The 13,380-nt window shown below is 40.7% G+C and overlaps 1 protein-coding gene across 2 annotated transcripts in view; it reads right to left on the bottom strand.

Moving 5' to 3' along the window:
- Positions 1-13,380, bottom strand: part of KDM3A (lysine demethylase 3A) — a 67,038-nt gene that overhangs the window by 12,960 nt on the left and 40,698 nt on the right. For both annotated transcript variants that reach the window (XM_058279048.2, XM_058279049.1), the window contains exons 12-19: positions 13,102-13,316; positions 10,072-10,224; positions 9,856-9,951; positions 9,393-9,520; positions 7,545-7,737; positions 6,062-6,234; positions 5,480-5,716; positions 3,994-4,165 (exon numbers count right to left, since the gene is read on the bottom strand). In XM_058279048.2, coding sequence (XP_058135031.1) covers positions 3,994-4,165; positions 5,480-5,716; positions 6,062-6,234; positions 7,545-7,737; positions 9,393-9,520; positions 9,856-9,951; positions 10,072-10,224; positions 13,102-13,316 — 1,367 coding nt within the window. The remainder of the gene's footprint in view (positions 1-3,993; positions 4,166-5,479; positions 5,717-6,061; positions 6,235-7,544; positions 7,738-9,392; positions 9,521-9,855; positions 9,952-10,071; positions 10,225-13,101; positions 13,317-13,380) is intronic.

Genomic DNA, 13,380 nt, shown 5'->3' with positions numbered 1-13,380 from the left:
CCAGTGATCATCCTACTTTGGGGTCACAAGCCGCCTTAGGAGCTATTCTGTGGCTGCAATTGGAAGCTCCGTTTCCCAAAAACAGGAGGATGAGGAAGTTGACCACCGATTTCAGCTACTGATTAGTAAATTCAGCTGGCTAAAGTATAACCCTAAGAAAAGCTAAAGTTTAAACTTGTCCAAGTTGGAAAAAGGCCAGAAGCTGCTATTTCGACTCCACCCCCAGCACAAGGGGAAGCTGGACTGACTGAAGATCACAGTGACTATAGAGACGAGTTTCGTTCTCCCAGATTGGCCTGCAGCCCTAGCCTGGTCTTCAGCCCCACCTTTAGCAGGGAGGAAGCTGGCGGACCCCCGCCAGCCTCTCCGGGTGCCTGAGGGTACATTCAGCTGTCACAAACTGAATAGCTGGAAGTCTACCGGGACCACTGCAGTGATTTTGGACCTGCACAGCAGCATTGGCTGCAGCTCCATCCCCGCCCCAGGTAGGAGAAGGGGCATGAAGCTTTGTCACTCTCTCTGAACAACTACCGTCTAGGCCTGCACAACTTGGATTATTCATACAGCTGTGACTCTGTCCTACCCCTGGAAAGGGAGAAAGTTGGGAGAAGCTTCAATGGTCCCTGGTACAATGAGGGCAGCTTGAGCCTCCACAGCTGAGAGTACCAACTACATCCTTGGCCCCTACTACACAACCAGCAAGGGAGAAAGGAAAAGAAAGCCCTAACTTGCAGTTGTCCTGCGTGGTGCTTCAGGGCAATTACCGGACATTATAGATCCTCCCAGGGCCCGCTGGATGGAACGTGGGAGAGTATGGGCTATGATGTGGATCACTGACCATGAGGTGCAGCGATGCCCAGAGATATACTTACCAAATGCAATGGATGTGTCATGATGATGGGAAGAGTGTTGCTGTGGGGGGAGTGGTGGGGTGGGGGCGGTGGGGTTGAATGGGACCTCATATTTTTTGAATGTAATATTTTTAAAAAATGAATTAAAAAAAAAAAAGAAAGCCCTAAATGAAAAACTGAACAAGGTCTCAGGGATCTAAACGACAGCAATAGACGTGCAAACATACATGTGAAGAGAAGAGAAAAGAGGCAGAAGGAATATTTGAAGCAATAATTGTAGAAAATTTCTCAACCCTATTGAAGAACACAGATATCCATCTCTACAATGTACTCCCACCCATCCGAAAAAATCCGAATAAACCAACTCCAAGACATGTGCTTATCAGAATATCAAATACCAAAGATAAGAGAAGACTCTGAGAGCAGCAGGAGAAAAACAATGCATCACATATAAGGGATACCCAATAAGCTTAAATGCCAATTTCTCATCAGAAACCATGGAGGCAAGGAGACAGTGGTATGATATATTTAAGATACTGCAAGAGGAAAACTTCTAGCCAAGAATCTTATATCTGAAGACTGTCTTTTAAAAATGAGGGCAAGTTTAGAATATTCACAGATAAACAGAAACAGAATTTGTGCCAAAAGACCCACTTTGCAGGAAATACTAAAGAGTGTGTTAGAGCCTGAAAAGACAAGACAGGAGAGGAAGGCCTGGAAGAGTCTAGAAATAAAGATTATATCAATAGAAGTAACTAAAGTGTCGAAAGAGAGTGGTGAAAATAAAATAACAAATAAAATCCAAATATTCAGGAATAAACCTTAACCAATGATGTAAAGCACTTGTATTCAGAAAACAACAACTTGCTGTTAAAAGAAATTATAAAAAGACCTAAATAATTGGAAGAACATTCCAAGCTCACAGACTGGAAAACTAAATATCCTTAAGATGTCAATTCTACTCAAATTGATACACAGATTCAATGCAATCCCGATAAAAATTCCACCAGAATTTTTTAAATAAATGGAAAACAAGATTATCAAATTTATTTGGAAGGGTAAGGGGTACTGAATAGCAAAAAATATCTTAAAAAGAAAAGCACAGTTGGAGGACTCTCAATTCTAGACTTTAAATCATATTACCGGGAAGTGGACTTGGCCCAAATGGATTGGGCATCTGCCTAACACATGGGAGGTCCGCGGTTCAAACCCTGGGCCTCCTTGACCGGTGTGGAGCTGCCCATGCGCAGTGCTGATGTGCGTAAGGAGTGCACTGTCACGAAGGGGTGCCCCCCATGTAGGGGAGCCCCATGCGCAAGGAGTGTGCCCTGTAGGGAGAGCCACCCAGCACAAAAGAAAGTGCAGCCTGCCCAGGAGTGGCACTGCACACACGGAGAGCTGACACAACAAGATGATGCAACAAAAAGAAACAGATTCCCAGTGCCACTAATAAGGATGGAAGTGGTCACAGAGGAACATACAGCAAATGGACACAGAGAGCAGACAAGTAGCGGGGGGGTGGAGGGGAGAGGAATCCATAAAAAAATAAATCTTGAAGAAAAAATATTACCTAGCTACTACAGTGGTAAAAAGAGCATGGTACTGACATAAAGACAGACACAATCAGAAAGACCCTCACATCTATGATCAAGTTATTTTTGACTAGGCTATCAAACCCACCCAGCTTGGGCAGAACAGTCCATTCAACAAATGGTGCTGAAAGAACTGGATATCCATAGCCAAAAGAAGGATAGAGGACCCATCTTTCATACCTTATACAAAAAGTAACTCAAAATGGATCAAAAATCTAAATATAAAACAAGAACCATAAAGCTTCTAGAAGAAAATGTGGGAAAATATCTTTAAGACTTGGTGGTAGCTGGTGGATTCTTAAAGAAAATAAGAGGAGGACTGAGATGGACTACTGATGTTTAACATATGTAGAAGTTTTAATTAACTTTAATGTAAAAGTGTGGAAATGTACAGACTTGATGGTAACACATTATAGTGAGTAACAGCCGGTTTATAAATGGGAATGTGGCTGAAAATGGTAGTCTAGGGATGTAAATGCCAATTGACAGAAAGCTAGAGAATAATCTAGGGACTGAATAGCACAGTAAACCCAGAAATGGATGAAAATTATGGTTGATGGTAAAGATGCAAGAGTGTCTTCTGTGAGACAGAGCAGATGTTATGTCACTACTGCACATTGGTGGAAATGTGGAGAAGTATGGGAAAAACACAACTGGAGTGACCTATGGACTGTGGTTAATAGTAATAATGTAATATTCATGCATCTATGCCAAAGATGAATTGTGTTGATAATCGGGGAGTATGGAAAAAGTGTGCCAAATACACACTATGGACCTGGTAATAATCTGATGACATTATCTCATAACCTCTAACAAATGTTACACCTCGGTGTGATGTGTTGATAGATGGGTGTTGTATGGGAATTCTGCACATGTGCATGATTGTTTTGTAAATTCACAACTTCTGTAATAAAAATATATTGGAAAAAAAAAATAGAGTGAGTTGGGGGAAAAAATACACCAAATACAAGGTATACTTAATAGTACGATTTTGACAATATTCTCTCATAATTTGTAAAAATGTTATCACAACAATTCAAGTGTTGGTGTGAGGTTGCTGTATGGGATCCCTGTATGACGTCACACACGCTTGCTTTTCAAGTTCACAACTTTACCATACCCTTAGTGTTTACCTATGTTTATGTATAAATGATACAGAAAATAAGAATAGGGTGGGTTTGGGGGAAAATACTTTGGCTAGTAGTAATGTTTTGAGGATGCTCTTTAATCATTACGTAAAGTGTTCCACAACAATGCAAGGTATGGATGGTAGGGTGAGGTATGAGAGCCCTGTATGATGTTATGTAGGTTTGTTTTAAGTTCGCAACTACTACTATACACTTATTATTCATGTATGTTTATATATGAATGATACACCTCAATAAATTAAAAAGAACAAAAAACACCAAGGAGAGGAAGAGACAAGGCACAAGTTTAAAATACAAAATCATCAAGAAAGCTGCTATTGTTATTCAAGAGCTGCACATTCCTGTTCTTCCCGGGCCCACACCGTCCCCACCTCAGCTCTCTTAAAGGCCTTCCTTACATACTCGGAACATCTTCAAACCCGTCCCAGAAGTCTCCGACTGTGGCTCCTGTGATGATTTCATTGGTCCTACAATTAACAAGGTCGACTTCCTGATCACCAAACTCCTTCCGGAAAGATTCAGGTTTCCAAAGTTCTGTGTTCAATTTATGATGCACTCCAGACACCATCACTGGCTAAAACAACAGAATGAAAGACTTTAGCTTAAACCCCTCCACGTCTCTCCCCCATGCCCCCAGTCAGCCTTCACACAGCTGCCAGTTCATCTCTGAGGGGCTGGACTCCATCTAATATGCTGACATGATGGCTTAGTCATCTAAATGCCCACAGCATCTCATCTTTCCCCCTCATCTGCTCCCCACACACCTCGCTCTCACACTGGAGTCATGAGCATGTGCAATCAAGGAATGCACCTTCCAACGCAGACCCCATTCCTCAAGAAATACCAACTAGGCAAGGGATGTGAAAGGGAGACATAAGCCTGGTGGGAGTATCCTGCACAAAGAAGGAGTTACCACTGGTCCTCTAGCCTGTTGTTGCCAGGCAGGAATATAGACCTGAGGTTGCAAAGTCTTTTGGTTGTCCAAGTCAAGGCAGAAATCCTGATCTTCATGTGAAACAGCCTGAATTTTAAAATACTGGCAACAAGGTCAGTATTTTTAAACATTATGTACTCCAAACAAAACGTGCTAATGGACCGTATTCAGTCTGTTGTTCTGCTTTCTCTGTATATATGATTAAATGAGCAAATTCCATTAGTGAGTATATAGCCTGTGCTTGGTTAAATATATTTTTCTACTTGGCAATTTCTCAAGTCCTGGCCTTTTCCAAAAGCAAAGTGTTCCTTTAGAGAGGACCCCATCTGGCCAAGAAGAGAAGGCAAAGATGCAGAAAACAGAAACCAAAATGAGAAAGCACAGAAACTGGCTTTCTGTTACAAAGCCATGCATCTCCTGAACATATCAACCATAACATTGATTGAGTAATGCTGTCCTTTGAAAGGCGGCACCTTGTGAAAACCACACATTGATCCCAAGATGACAGACACCAAATGGTTCTGGCCCATCTAGAGTTGCCTTCAGCACACGGGCTTAATTCACGAAGAGGAATGCATGATTTTTACCATGTTTTATTTAATCCCCCAAACTCCATCAGCCTCTTAATCATACTCCCAACTTCCCCTGTTGAGGTTTACCATGGAAGAATCACTAAGCCTGGAATACTCTCATCAAAATCCAATGATTTGTCAGAAGCAATAAAACTTGATTGGACAAAAAAAGCTCAAATGTCTACTATGAAAAATAAGACTTACAGCCATACTCCACTCTAATTATAGTCACCCTAAACAATAAAGTACAAAAACAGGAGGTAAAGGAAATACCATTTATAATGGAGGGGGGAGGCTGAGGGTGAGATTACCAGGGAAGTCTGCCAAAGGAATTGAGAAGGCGGATCTGAATTGGGATGGCGAAGTAAGAGGCCCACATTACCTGCCCTTGTTTCCAGCATTCCCTGAACACATTCCAGTTGCTTTTGTTGTTGGGATCTTGCAAGCACAGCAATCGATTATCACATAGCCAATAGTGAGGAGTGTCAAAGCCTAGAATACTGGGCTTTATCGTTAGTCCTTGAGGCCTCTTAGATACATCAGAGGAAGCCTTATTTTGTACCAAAGAAGCAAAGATGTCATCAAGGATTTTTGGTGTATTCTTGAGTCCATTTTCTGTCTGAATTTGAGAAGGAAGACAAATTTTAAATATGCTGCTCTCTACTATCAAAAAAAACCCATTCCTGTAACTACAGGATGAGTACATTTTACACAAAAGGGTCTAAGGTAGGACCCCAGGCAAAGAGGCAAATCTGCTTTCCTCATTAACTCTACTCACAGAAGTGGCTACAAGAAAAAGTCTCACAGAATATGCAGGACACTAGTACAGTCCTGTGAAGCCCACCCCAAGGGCAAGTAGGCAATTCATATCCTACTTTGTTTCAATTCTGTCTAGTCTATTCCTGTTTTGTTTCCTCTCTTCAACTTTACAAGAGGGAGTACCAAAAATAAAAAGAATGCATACCTTTCCTGTAGAGGAATTCAAGAGATTTCGGAGGAAACCAGAATTGTTGTTGCTTACAGGTGTCAAAATCGTGCTGTTAAAGGTATGCAGAACTGTACTGGATTTACTCAAAGGGGGAAGGGGTGGAAGGCATTTGATTTCATTCTTTAAAACCGGCATTGTTGGTTGTTTTTCTAAAAAAAAAAAAAAAAAAACCAAAAACATCCAAATGGAAAACAGATTCTCAAAGGCAAATCCCTTATTAGTCTTCTATTAAAATTACTTTGGAACTTGGTTTTCATTTACTGGAAACAAAAATGAGAAAAAAATATATACTACTACTGATTTAGACAAGGATTACCAACTGGCATCAAAACGATAAACATCCACTATCCAAGGAGATAACACGGTAAATGGTATTTTTAAAATGTTCACTTTCTATTTGTTGTTCCTAGTATACAGAAATACAAGTGAATTTCGAAAACTAACTTAGAAACTAGTAACCTTGGTGGTTCTGTTAAATGTAAACTCTTTTTGGATTGTTCACATGTGTAATCAGATTTTTTACAAATATCAACAGCTTTCCTGTTCTCTTCTTGTTTCTTCTTCCCTCCCTTCCACCTTACTGCACGCACTGGCTAGGGCTCTCACTAGTGCTCAAGAGCAGTAGCGATAGGAGAAGTCTTATCTTGTTCCTGAATGCAGAGGGAAGCGTTCCAAAGTATTCGACCACTACTTATGATGTTTGGTGTCCGTTTTCTCTAGAAACTGTTTAGATTTATGAAGTTCCCTTCTATTCCTAATTTGCTGGGAGTTTTAAAAAATTTTTTATCATGAATAGGTGTTTGATCTTACTAAATGCTTTTCTGCATCTCTTCAAATGATCCCATTTTTCTCCTAAATCTGCCATGTTAACCTGTACCTGCATTCCTGGAAAAACCCCTCCTGGTCATGCTGTGTAATTCCTTTATTTATAGTGTTAAATTCAATTCACTAAAATTTTGCTTATCATCTTTGTATGAGAAATTGGCTTACAATTTTTTCTTTCTTGTAATACAGCCAGAAAGCAGAACCACCTAAATTCTCATCTACCACTACCCGATTCCAAAGCCCATGCTCTTTATGTTATTACCCAGTATCCTGAGATGCCAGCACAGATGAGAAAAATCAAACTTGAAGCCAGCATATTCCAATTTAGACAGAATAGGAACTATATTCAGGGTAACGGTAGGAAGGCAAAAAAATCATAGATGAGAACAAATAAGTCTCACCCACACTCCATTCTCAACCTTACAGTGAGGACGAGTTCTATCATCAGTGAAAGTTCTCTCTGGTGTTGCATTTGGAAAACCCTCTCACTCATGTCAGGTTCCAGGATGACCACAGAAATCTGTTCCCATTCTACCTGACTTCTAACTACCTGACCTCACAGCAACTAAGGTTACCAAGTCCCTCCATGAATGGATTAAAACACTAAGGATCACAAGGAAGGAGGAACACTCACCTTTGTTTTCCTTGTTGACGTTCCCACTGGTGAGGTCTGCCAGCCAGTTTAAAGGAGATGTGCTGGCTGAACAGGCAGGCTTCATGCTGCTAGCAGGCTTGGTGGCTGCATCCACAGCTACAGCTACAGCTACTGGTTCCAACACTGAGGGATTCTGTTGGAGCATGGCGCCAAGGGCAGATTTTTCTCCAGTCTGTAAAGTATCAAAGGAGAATTTTACATTAATTGAAGAATAACATTTTCTTTTTATCTTCCCCCATAACAACCCACCAATAAGAAATAAACATCCAAAACAAAACTACCTAATAAATAGTACTGGGTATCATCACAGTTGCAGTATTCCTGCAATAACATAGCAGAATTACAAAAGTAGGAGAGATTTAAATTTTTAGTTTCTAAATAGTACTTGTCAAAGTAAAAGACATGTTAAGAATTTAGGAAGTGGATGAGGCTCAAGAAAGCTGGCCTGCACAGCAAGATGGCGCAACAAAAGAGAGACAGAGGAGAGACAGTGAGAGACACAACAAAGGAACTAAGGTGGCTCAAGCGACTGAGTGCCTCTCTCCCACATTGGAAGGTCCTGGGATGGGTTCCCTGTGCCTCTTAAAAGAGAAGAGAAGACAAGCTGACACAGAAGAACACACAGTGAATGAACAGAGAGCAGACAGCAAACACAAGCGGCAGGGGTGGGGTGTGGGAAATAATAAATCTTAAAAAAAAAAAAAAAAGAATTTAAATACAGCAAAACATTCCTCTCCAGCCTAATGTTACCCATCTCATACTTGTATACAGCCTGATCACTCCAAGTACCATTTGCTTTAAAATGACCAGTTTATACCTGACACCGCAAGTGAACTTGCTCCAGTATTCTGAACAGGCACCAAAAACATCATTTGCTGAATGAATGACTAAATCAGGCAGGGTAAGTTAGGTAAAGCTGTGATTTCAGAAGGACACAGGATATAGAAAAAGGGAAAGCACTCTCCTGACTTAGCACAGCATAGAAGACCTAAAAATGTGATGAACAGCTCTTAACAGAACTCAAACATAATTTGGGAAAAAAAAAAAATCTGGAAAGAGCACAAGACTTATTCTTTTGTGCCTTGGCAACTCAGATGGTAAGTCCATGAGGAGAAGGAACAGGACAGGCAGACTCCTGCTGTGGCCCATGCCCCGCCTTTAAACGTGATGCCCAATTATCAGTATTATCCTGGATTACTGATATGGAAGCTGAAAAACATGTACATCAGGTGATACGAGCCAAAATTATGCCACTAGAAAGTGATAGAAAAGGAATTAAAATCCATTTCGGACTCCAAAGATTTCTGACTACTAAACAAAATGCAGGGTACTGATCACAGGGGAAAGGGGAAGGATGGGGAATGGGTTCGGCAGAGGTGATGGTGGGGAGGTGAGGGATGTCACCAGAGAGAGGCACACGGGACCAAGGAAACGGTCATTTTTAACACTGAGTGGTGGACACATAAAGGTAGATTTCATCATTATTCTGTCAATTCTTCACAAATACTATAAGCATACTATATTATATAATTTAATGCTGTTGCTTTTTAAAATGCTGAACAAATCTGACAGTAACTTATTAGGTAAAATATAATAAAATGGGTTTGTTTTTTAATTTTCTAAGGGATGAAATCTTAAAGCCTACTAAAAAAGAGCACAGATAAAGACCACAAAAGTGAAGTAAAATTGAGTCTGGGTCTATGAATAATCATAAGAAACATATAAATTGTCTCTTTCTACTGACAACTGTTCCCATGTTCCAATTCTCGGGTTATTGAAAACAGACGAGAATCACAAGAATGGTGACTCTAGCACCAGCTGCCATACCTGTTTTATGTCTTCCTTTGAGGATGGCTTTGAAAAGAGTTTGAACTGCCTGTTTGAACAGGGACAATTTGCCTTTATTCCCCATTTTGCTCTTACAGAATGAACAATGTCTCCAACATCATATAGTGCTAAAAAAAAAAAAAAAAGTAGAGGCAAAAACCTGAACAAGGTTGTTAGGTACTTTTAACCTTAACATTACAAAGCAGAAACAGATGTTTCCAATAGGATCACTTTTCTCAGAAGTATGGTGTTTTCATTCTGCTAAACATGCCTATCCCAAATGCACCATTTTCTTCCTTTTTACAAAACTACTTATAAGACCTTAATCAAGAAGTTTTGGAGGCATTATTATAATACACTTCTGGACAATTTATGGTACTTACTATAATAAAGTTACTAATTACACTATACAAGTAAAACAAACCAAAACAAGAGGGAAAAATCATTAAACCACACGAAGTACCTTTTCCAGGAATGATCTGTGTAGGCATCAAGTTCTCTGGTTCATGTACCTGACTCTTCACACACCTGAGCCAAGAGAAAGTCTTGTAGGCAGCACCTGCAAATAACTGGTTTGTAGTATCGGTTCTTCATGGACACTTGCCCAACTACTTCAGAAACCCATGATAGGCTTAATTTAAGTATAAAAGGGATGCAGGAGAACCATGCCAGTTCTCACCCTGTTGGCAATTTTTCCTCTTCATCCGGTAGCAATCCACACACACTCCAAACCCACATCGAGGGCACACCCAATGCAAGTTAAAGATGGTGGTGTCGCACACGTCACACATTTCTCGAACACCTTTGACAGCTCGTTTCCAAGCAACCTGTCCTGCAGAAATAAATAAATCATTTAGCCTTGGAAGGACATGAAAGGACAAGAAGGGGAAGGGAGCTGATGCCATTCCCCACTCTGTTCAGCCTTCAGAGCCCACCTCAAATGCTGCCTCTCCTGTGATGCTCTCTTGGATTCTCTCAGCACTGCCATAAAATTGTTATTTGTACTTCAGACTCATGCGTCTTCACACTGTATGATGGCTGGGTGCAATTTTACCCCCACTAGGAGACTAAGCTCTGTAAAAGGAGAATCTGTTTGGGTTGGTGCCTCTTCCACAAGGAGTGCTGCACACCACTGGTGCTAAGTAAACATCAATTAATAGATCAGTGAAAAGAGCAGCAGTGGGTACACAAATTGGAGCTCTGACACACATCACACAGCAGGGGTTCTTAACCTTCTGGGTCATGAACCCTTTTGAGAATCTTAAGGCAGCAGGCTCCAAAACATGCTCAAAGAAAAAACATGTAGTTATATGCAGCAACCCAACCAGCCAGTATACAGCACCAGGCTCTTCACAGATGCCCTGAATCTACTCACAGACTGTCAACTGGAAACTCGAGGTGTTAGGGGGCTTGGATGGAGCAGCACATTAACTTAGTGTTAGCCCAACAGACCAAGGTCATTCGTCAGTGCCAAGAGTGATTCAGGCACTCAGGATGGACCCATGCTAACCAAATATCCAAAAGATTGGGGCACAATCCAGGATTCTACAAAGCAGCATTTTCCATTCCAGTGGTCAAGATCTGATACCTGAGGGAGATGCCTTCCAGAACTGGGCAGGACACTGTGCCCCCACCCCAGCATGGAGAATACACAAATAGGTGACCAAACTAGTTATCAGAAAACTTCAAGGAATCTAAGTGGGGTGGTGGTGGGCATTTTCTTCTAGGTCACAGAAAAGCCCAGTGTCTGTTGACCAAGTGACTCCTTTCAGCCAGCCTGTCTGTTTCTCTCTCCCCTTAATACTGGACCAGACTGCCCCATTCTTGTTCTTTTTCCTAATCCAGTCTATTAATTGAGTCTTCCTTCAGACTGCAAATAACTCAAATGACCCAGCCTCTGTTTCCACCAAAGTATTTCAATTGTTGAGTTGACACCTACCATTTCATTATAATTTAACAGATAGCTTGGTGCACAATACATAGAGCTTCATACATTTTACAGATGATGAGATTTTATAAACTCTAACTTGGTCATACAAAATAGATTGTTTTACTAGGGAGTATCCTTAGTCCTCTTAGCCACATATTTAATGATTACTTGTCATTGAAAAGTCAGAATAAAAAAGTAATGATTAAGGTCTATTAATCTCAGAGAGAAACCGGCAGGAAACGTCTTATGGTGGCATCTTTCAGTACTGCTCAAATGAGTTCCCCTCTTTAATCCAACCAGCTTGCCACGGAGGAAAGAGGAACAGGACAATCAAAAAGGCAAGGACAAGGGAAGGTTAATCGCATTTATATCTTCAAGGTGAGTTTCCTATTTATGGTAAGACAACTGCCAGTGCCTTTTTCTGTATGAAAATATACATCTTTCAGATGACTCATCTTTAACAAAACATTCTTTGCTTTAAAAACTTCTGCAGGTTCTAGAGTAAAGCTACTGACATTCCAAAAAAGTGTTTCTACATTCTAGCCATTTTTATGTACTACCTCTACACCAATTACTAAAGAATTTTCCTTTAAAGCCACTATTTTTACTTCAAAATGTATTTAATAAGGAAACTTTGTGTTTCTACTGAAAATGAAAAACCAGTATCACCTTGTTCTAAATAGAAAATTACAGGAGGAAAAAAAAAGGTTTAATAAGATTCTTGACTTATGTCTTTACTATCCTACTAGAGCAGTGTGTTTCTAAAGGTGCCCTTCAATATGCCTCTGGTTGTGCCAGGAGCACACAGCCACCATTCCTCCACTTAGCTCTGAATTCCTGCTGCCAGGAATGCCTTGGTTCTTGTTCCTTGGACTCCTGAGATAAAACAGTATCTATTCCTACCGTTTTGTGCCTGAGCTAGCTTCAGTTAGTTTCTAGTACCTACAACCAAAATTCTACATTAAGATTGGTACATGTGGATGTCTGTATTCGAACGTATTTGATGAGGGAAAGTCTAAAAAGATATTCACCAGAAGTATGGAAGGCTTCAACTGTTACTTTAAACCATTTGGAAAAGATAAAATGATGGAGAGAGAAAAGATGAGACTTAAAGACAGATGCCCCTGGGTGTTTCTGGCTAGACAGCTCCTCTCTACAGAGGAACATGGATAGAGAAAGGTGTGCAGTCCCCCGGACACCACACTTGAGATGTCATGAGGATATCTGGCTCTGCTGTTCTGCCCACACTGGTCTTTGTGGACTACTTAGCTGCCTGCTAGAAACTCCAATATTCCCTTAAAACTCTAACACTATCATTTCCATCTAAGCTCATTCCCATTCTCATGCTTGAGACCCAACCCTATAGACTCCAGTTTGTTGGGTCTATGGTAGAGCCTGTCTATTCTTATTTTCTTTGAAATGTATTCCTGATTAAGAACTTCTCTAAAATTAACCAATTTGAGGCATCATCCCCTTCTGGGGAGCCTGCTCGACTGGAAAATCTGTGCAAATTACACCACCACCTCAACTTTACCTTTGCTAACAAAAATGGAGTTCCACTTCCTTTGATAAATGCCCCCAATAAGACCTAACATAAAAGCAGCCAATTCATGAAACCAAGAGAATAACCTGTTACAAAGGGGAAATGCAACCTTATTATACCTAAGACATCTAACCTTCTGGATGCAAATGAAACCCATGCAATTAGGATTTGGGTGTCATTTAGGAACAGAAATCAATTTGGACTAAAAAATCCTACCCCCTAAGAGATGTTCTTACTGTGTGGCTCAATAGTTGACATAGCTTCTTTTTCAGAAATCACCATTTGACAGAAGTGGTCTCCAATGTTGGCCAGGATATACTTGGCTGTGTCCAAATCAGTCCCCACCACGTTTCTGGTTAAGGGCAACCATAAGCCAATTGCTTCATTGTCATACTTGTTTGGTGTTAAGAAGCCTTCAACCCGCAACACACCATGTTTGTTGAATTGTAACCTGGAGGGAAGTGGAAAAAACAAGTATCTATGTACATGCTTACACACACCTACTTCCCATTCCC

This window comes from Dasypus novemcinctus, chromosome 17 (assembly GCF_030445035.2).
Source record: "Dasypus novemcinctus isolate mDasNov1 chromosome 17, mDasNov1.1.hap2, whole genome shotgun sequence".
In the NCBI taxonomy this organism is placed as follows: Eukaryota; Metazoa; Chordata; class Mammalia; order Cingulata; family Dasypodidae; genus Dasypus; species Dasypus novemcinctus.
This window is presented reverse-complemented; position numbering and strand designations above follow the sequence as displayed.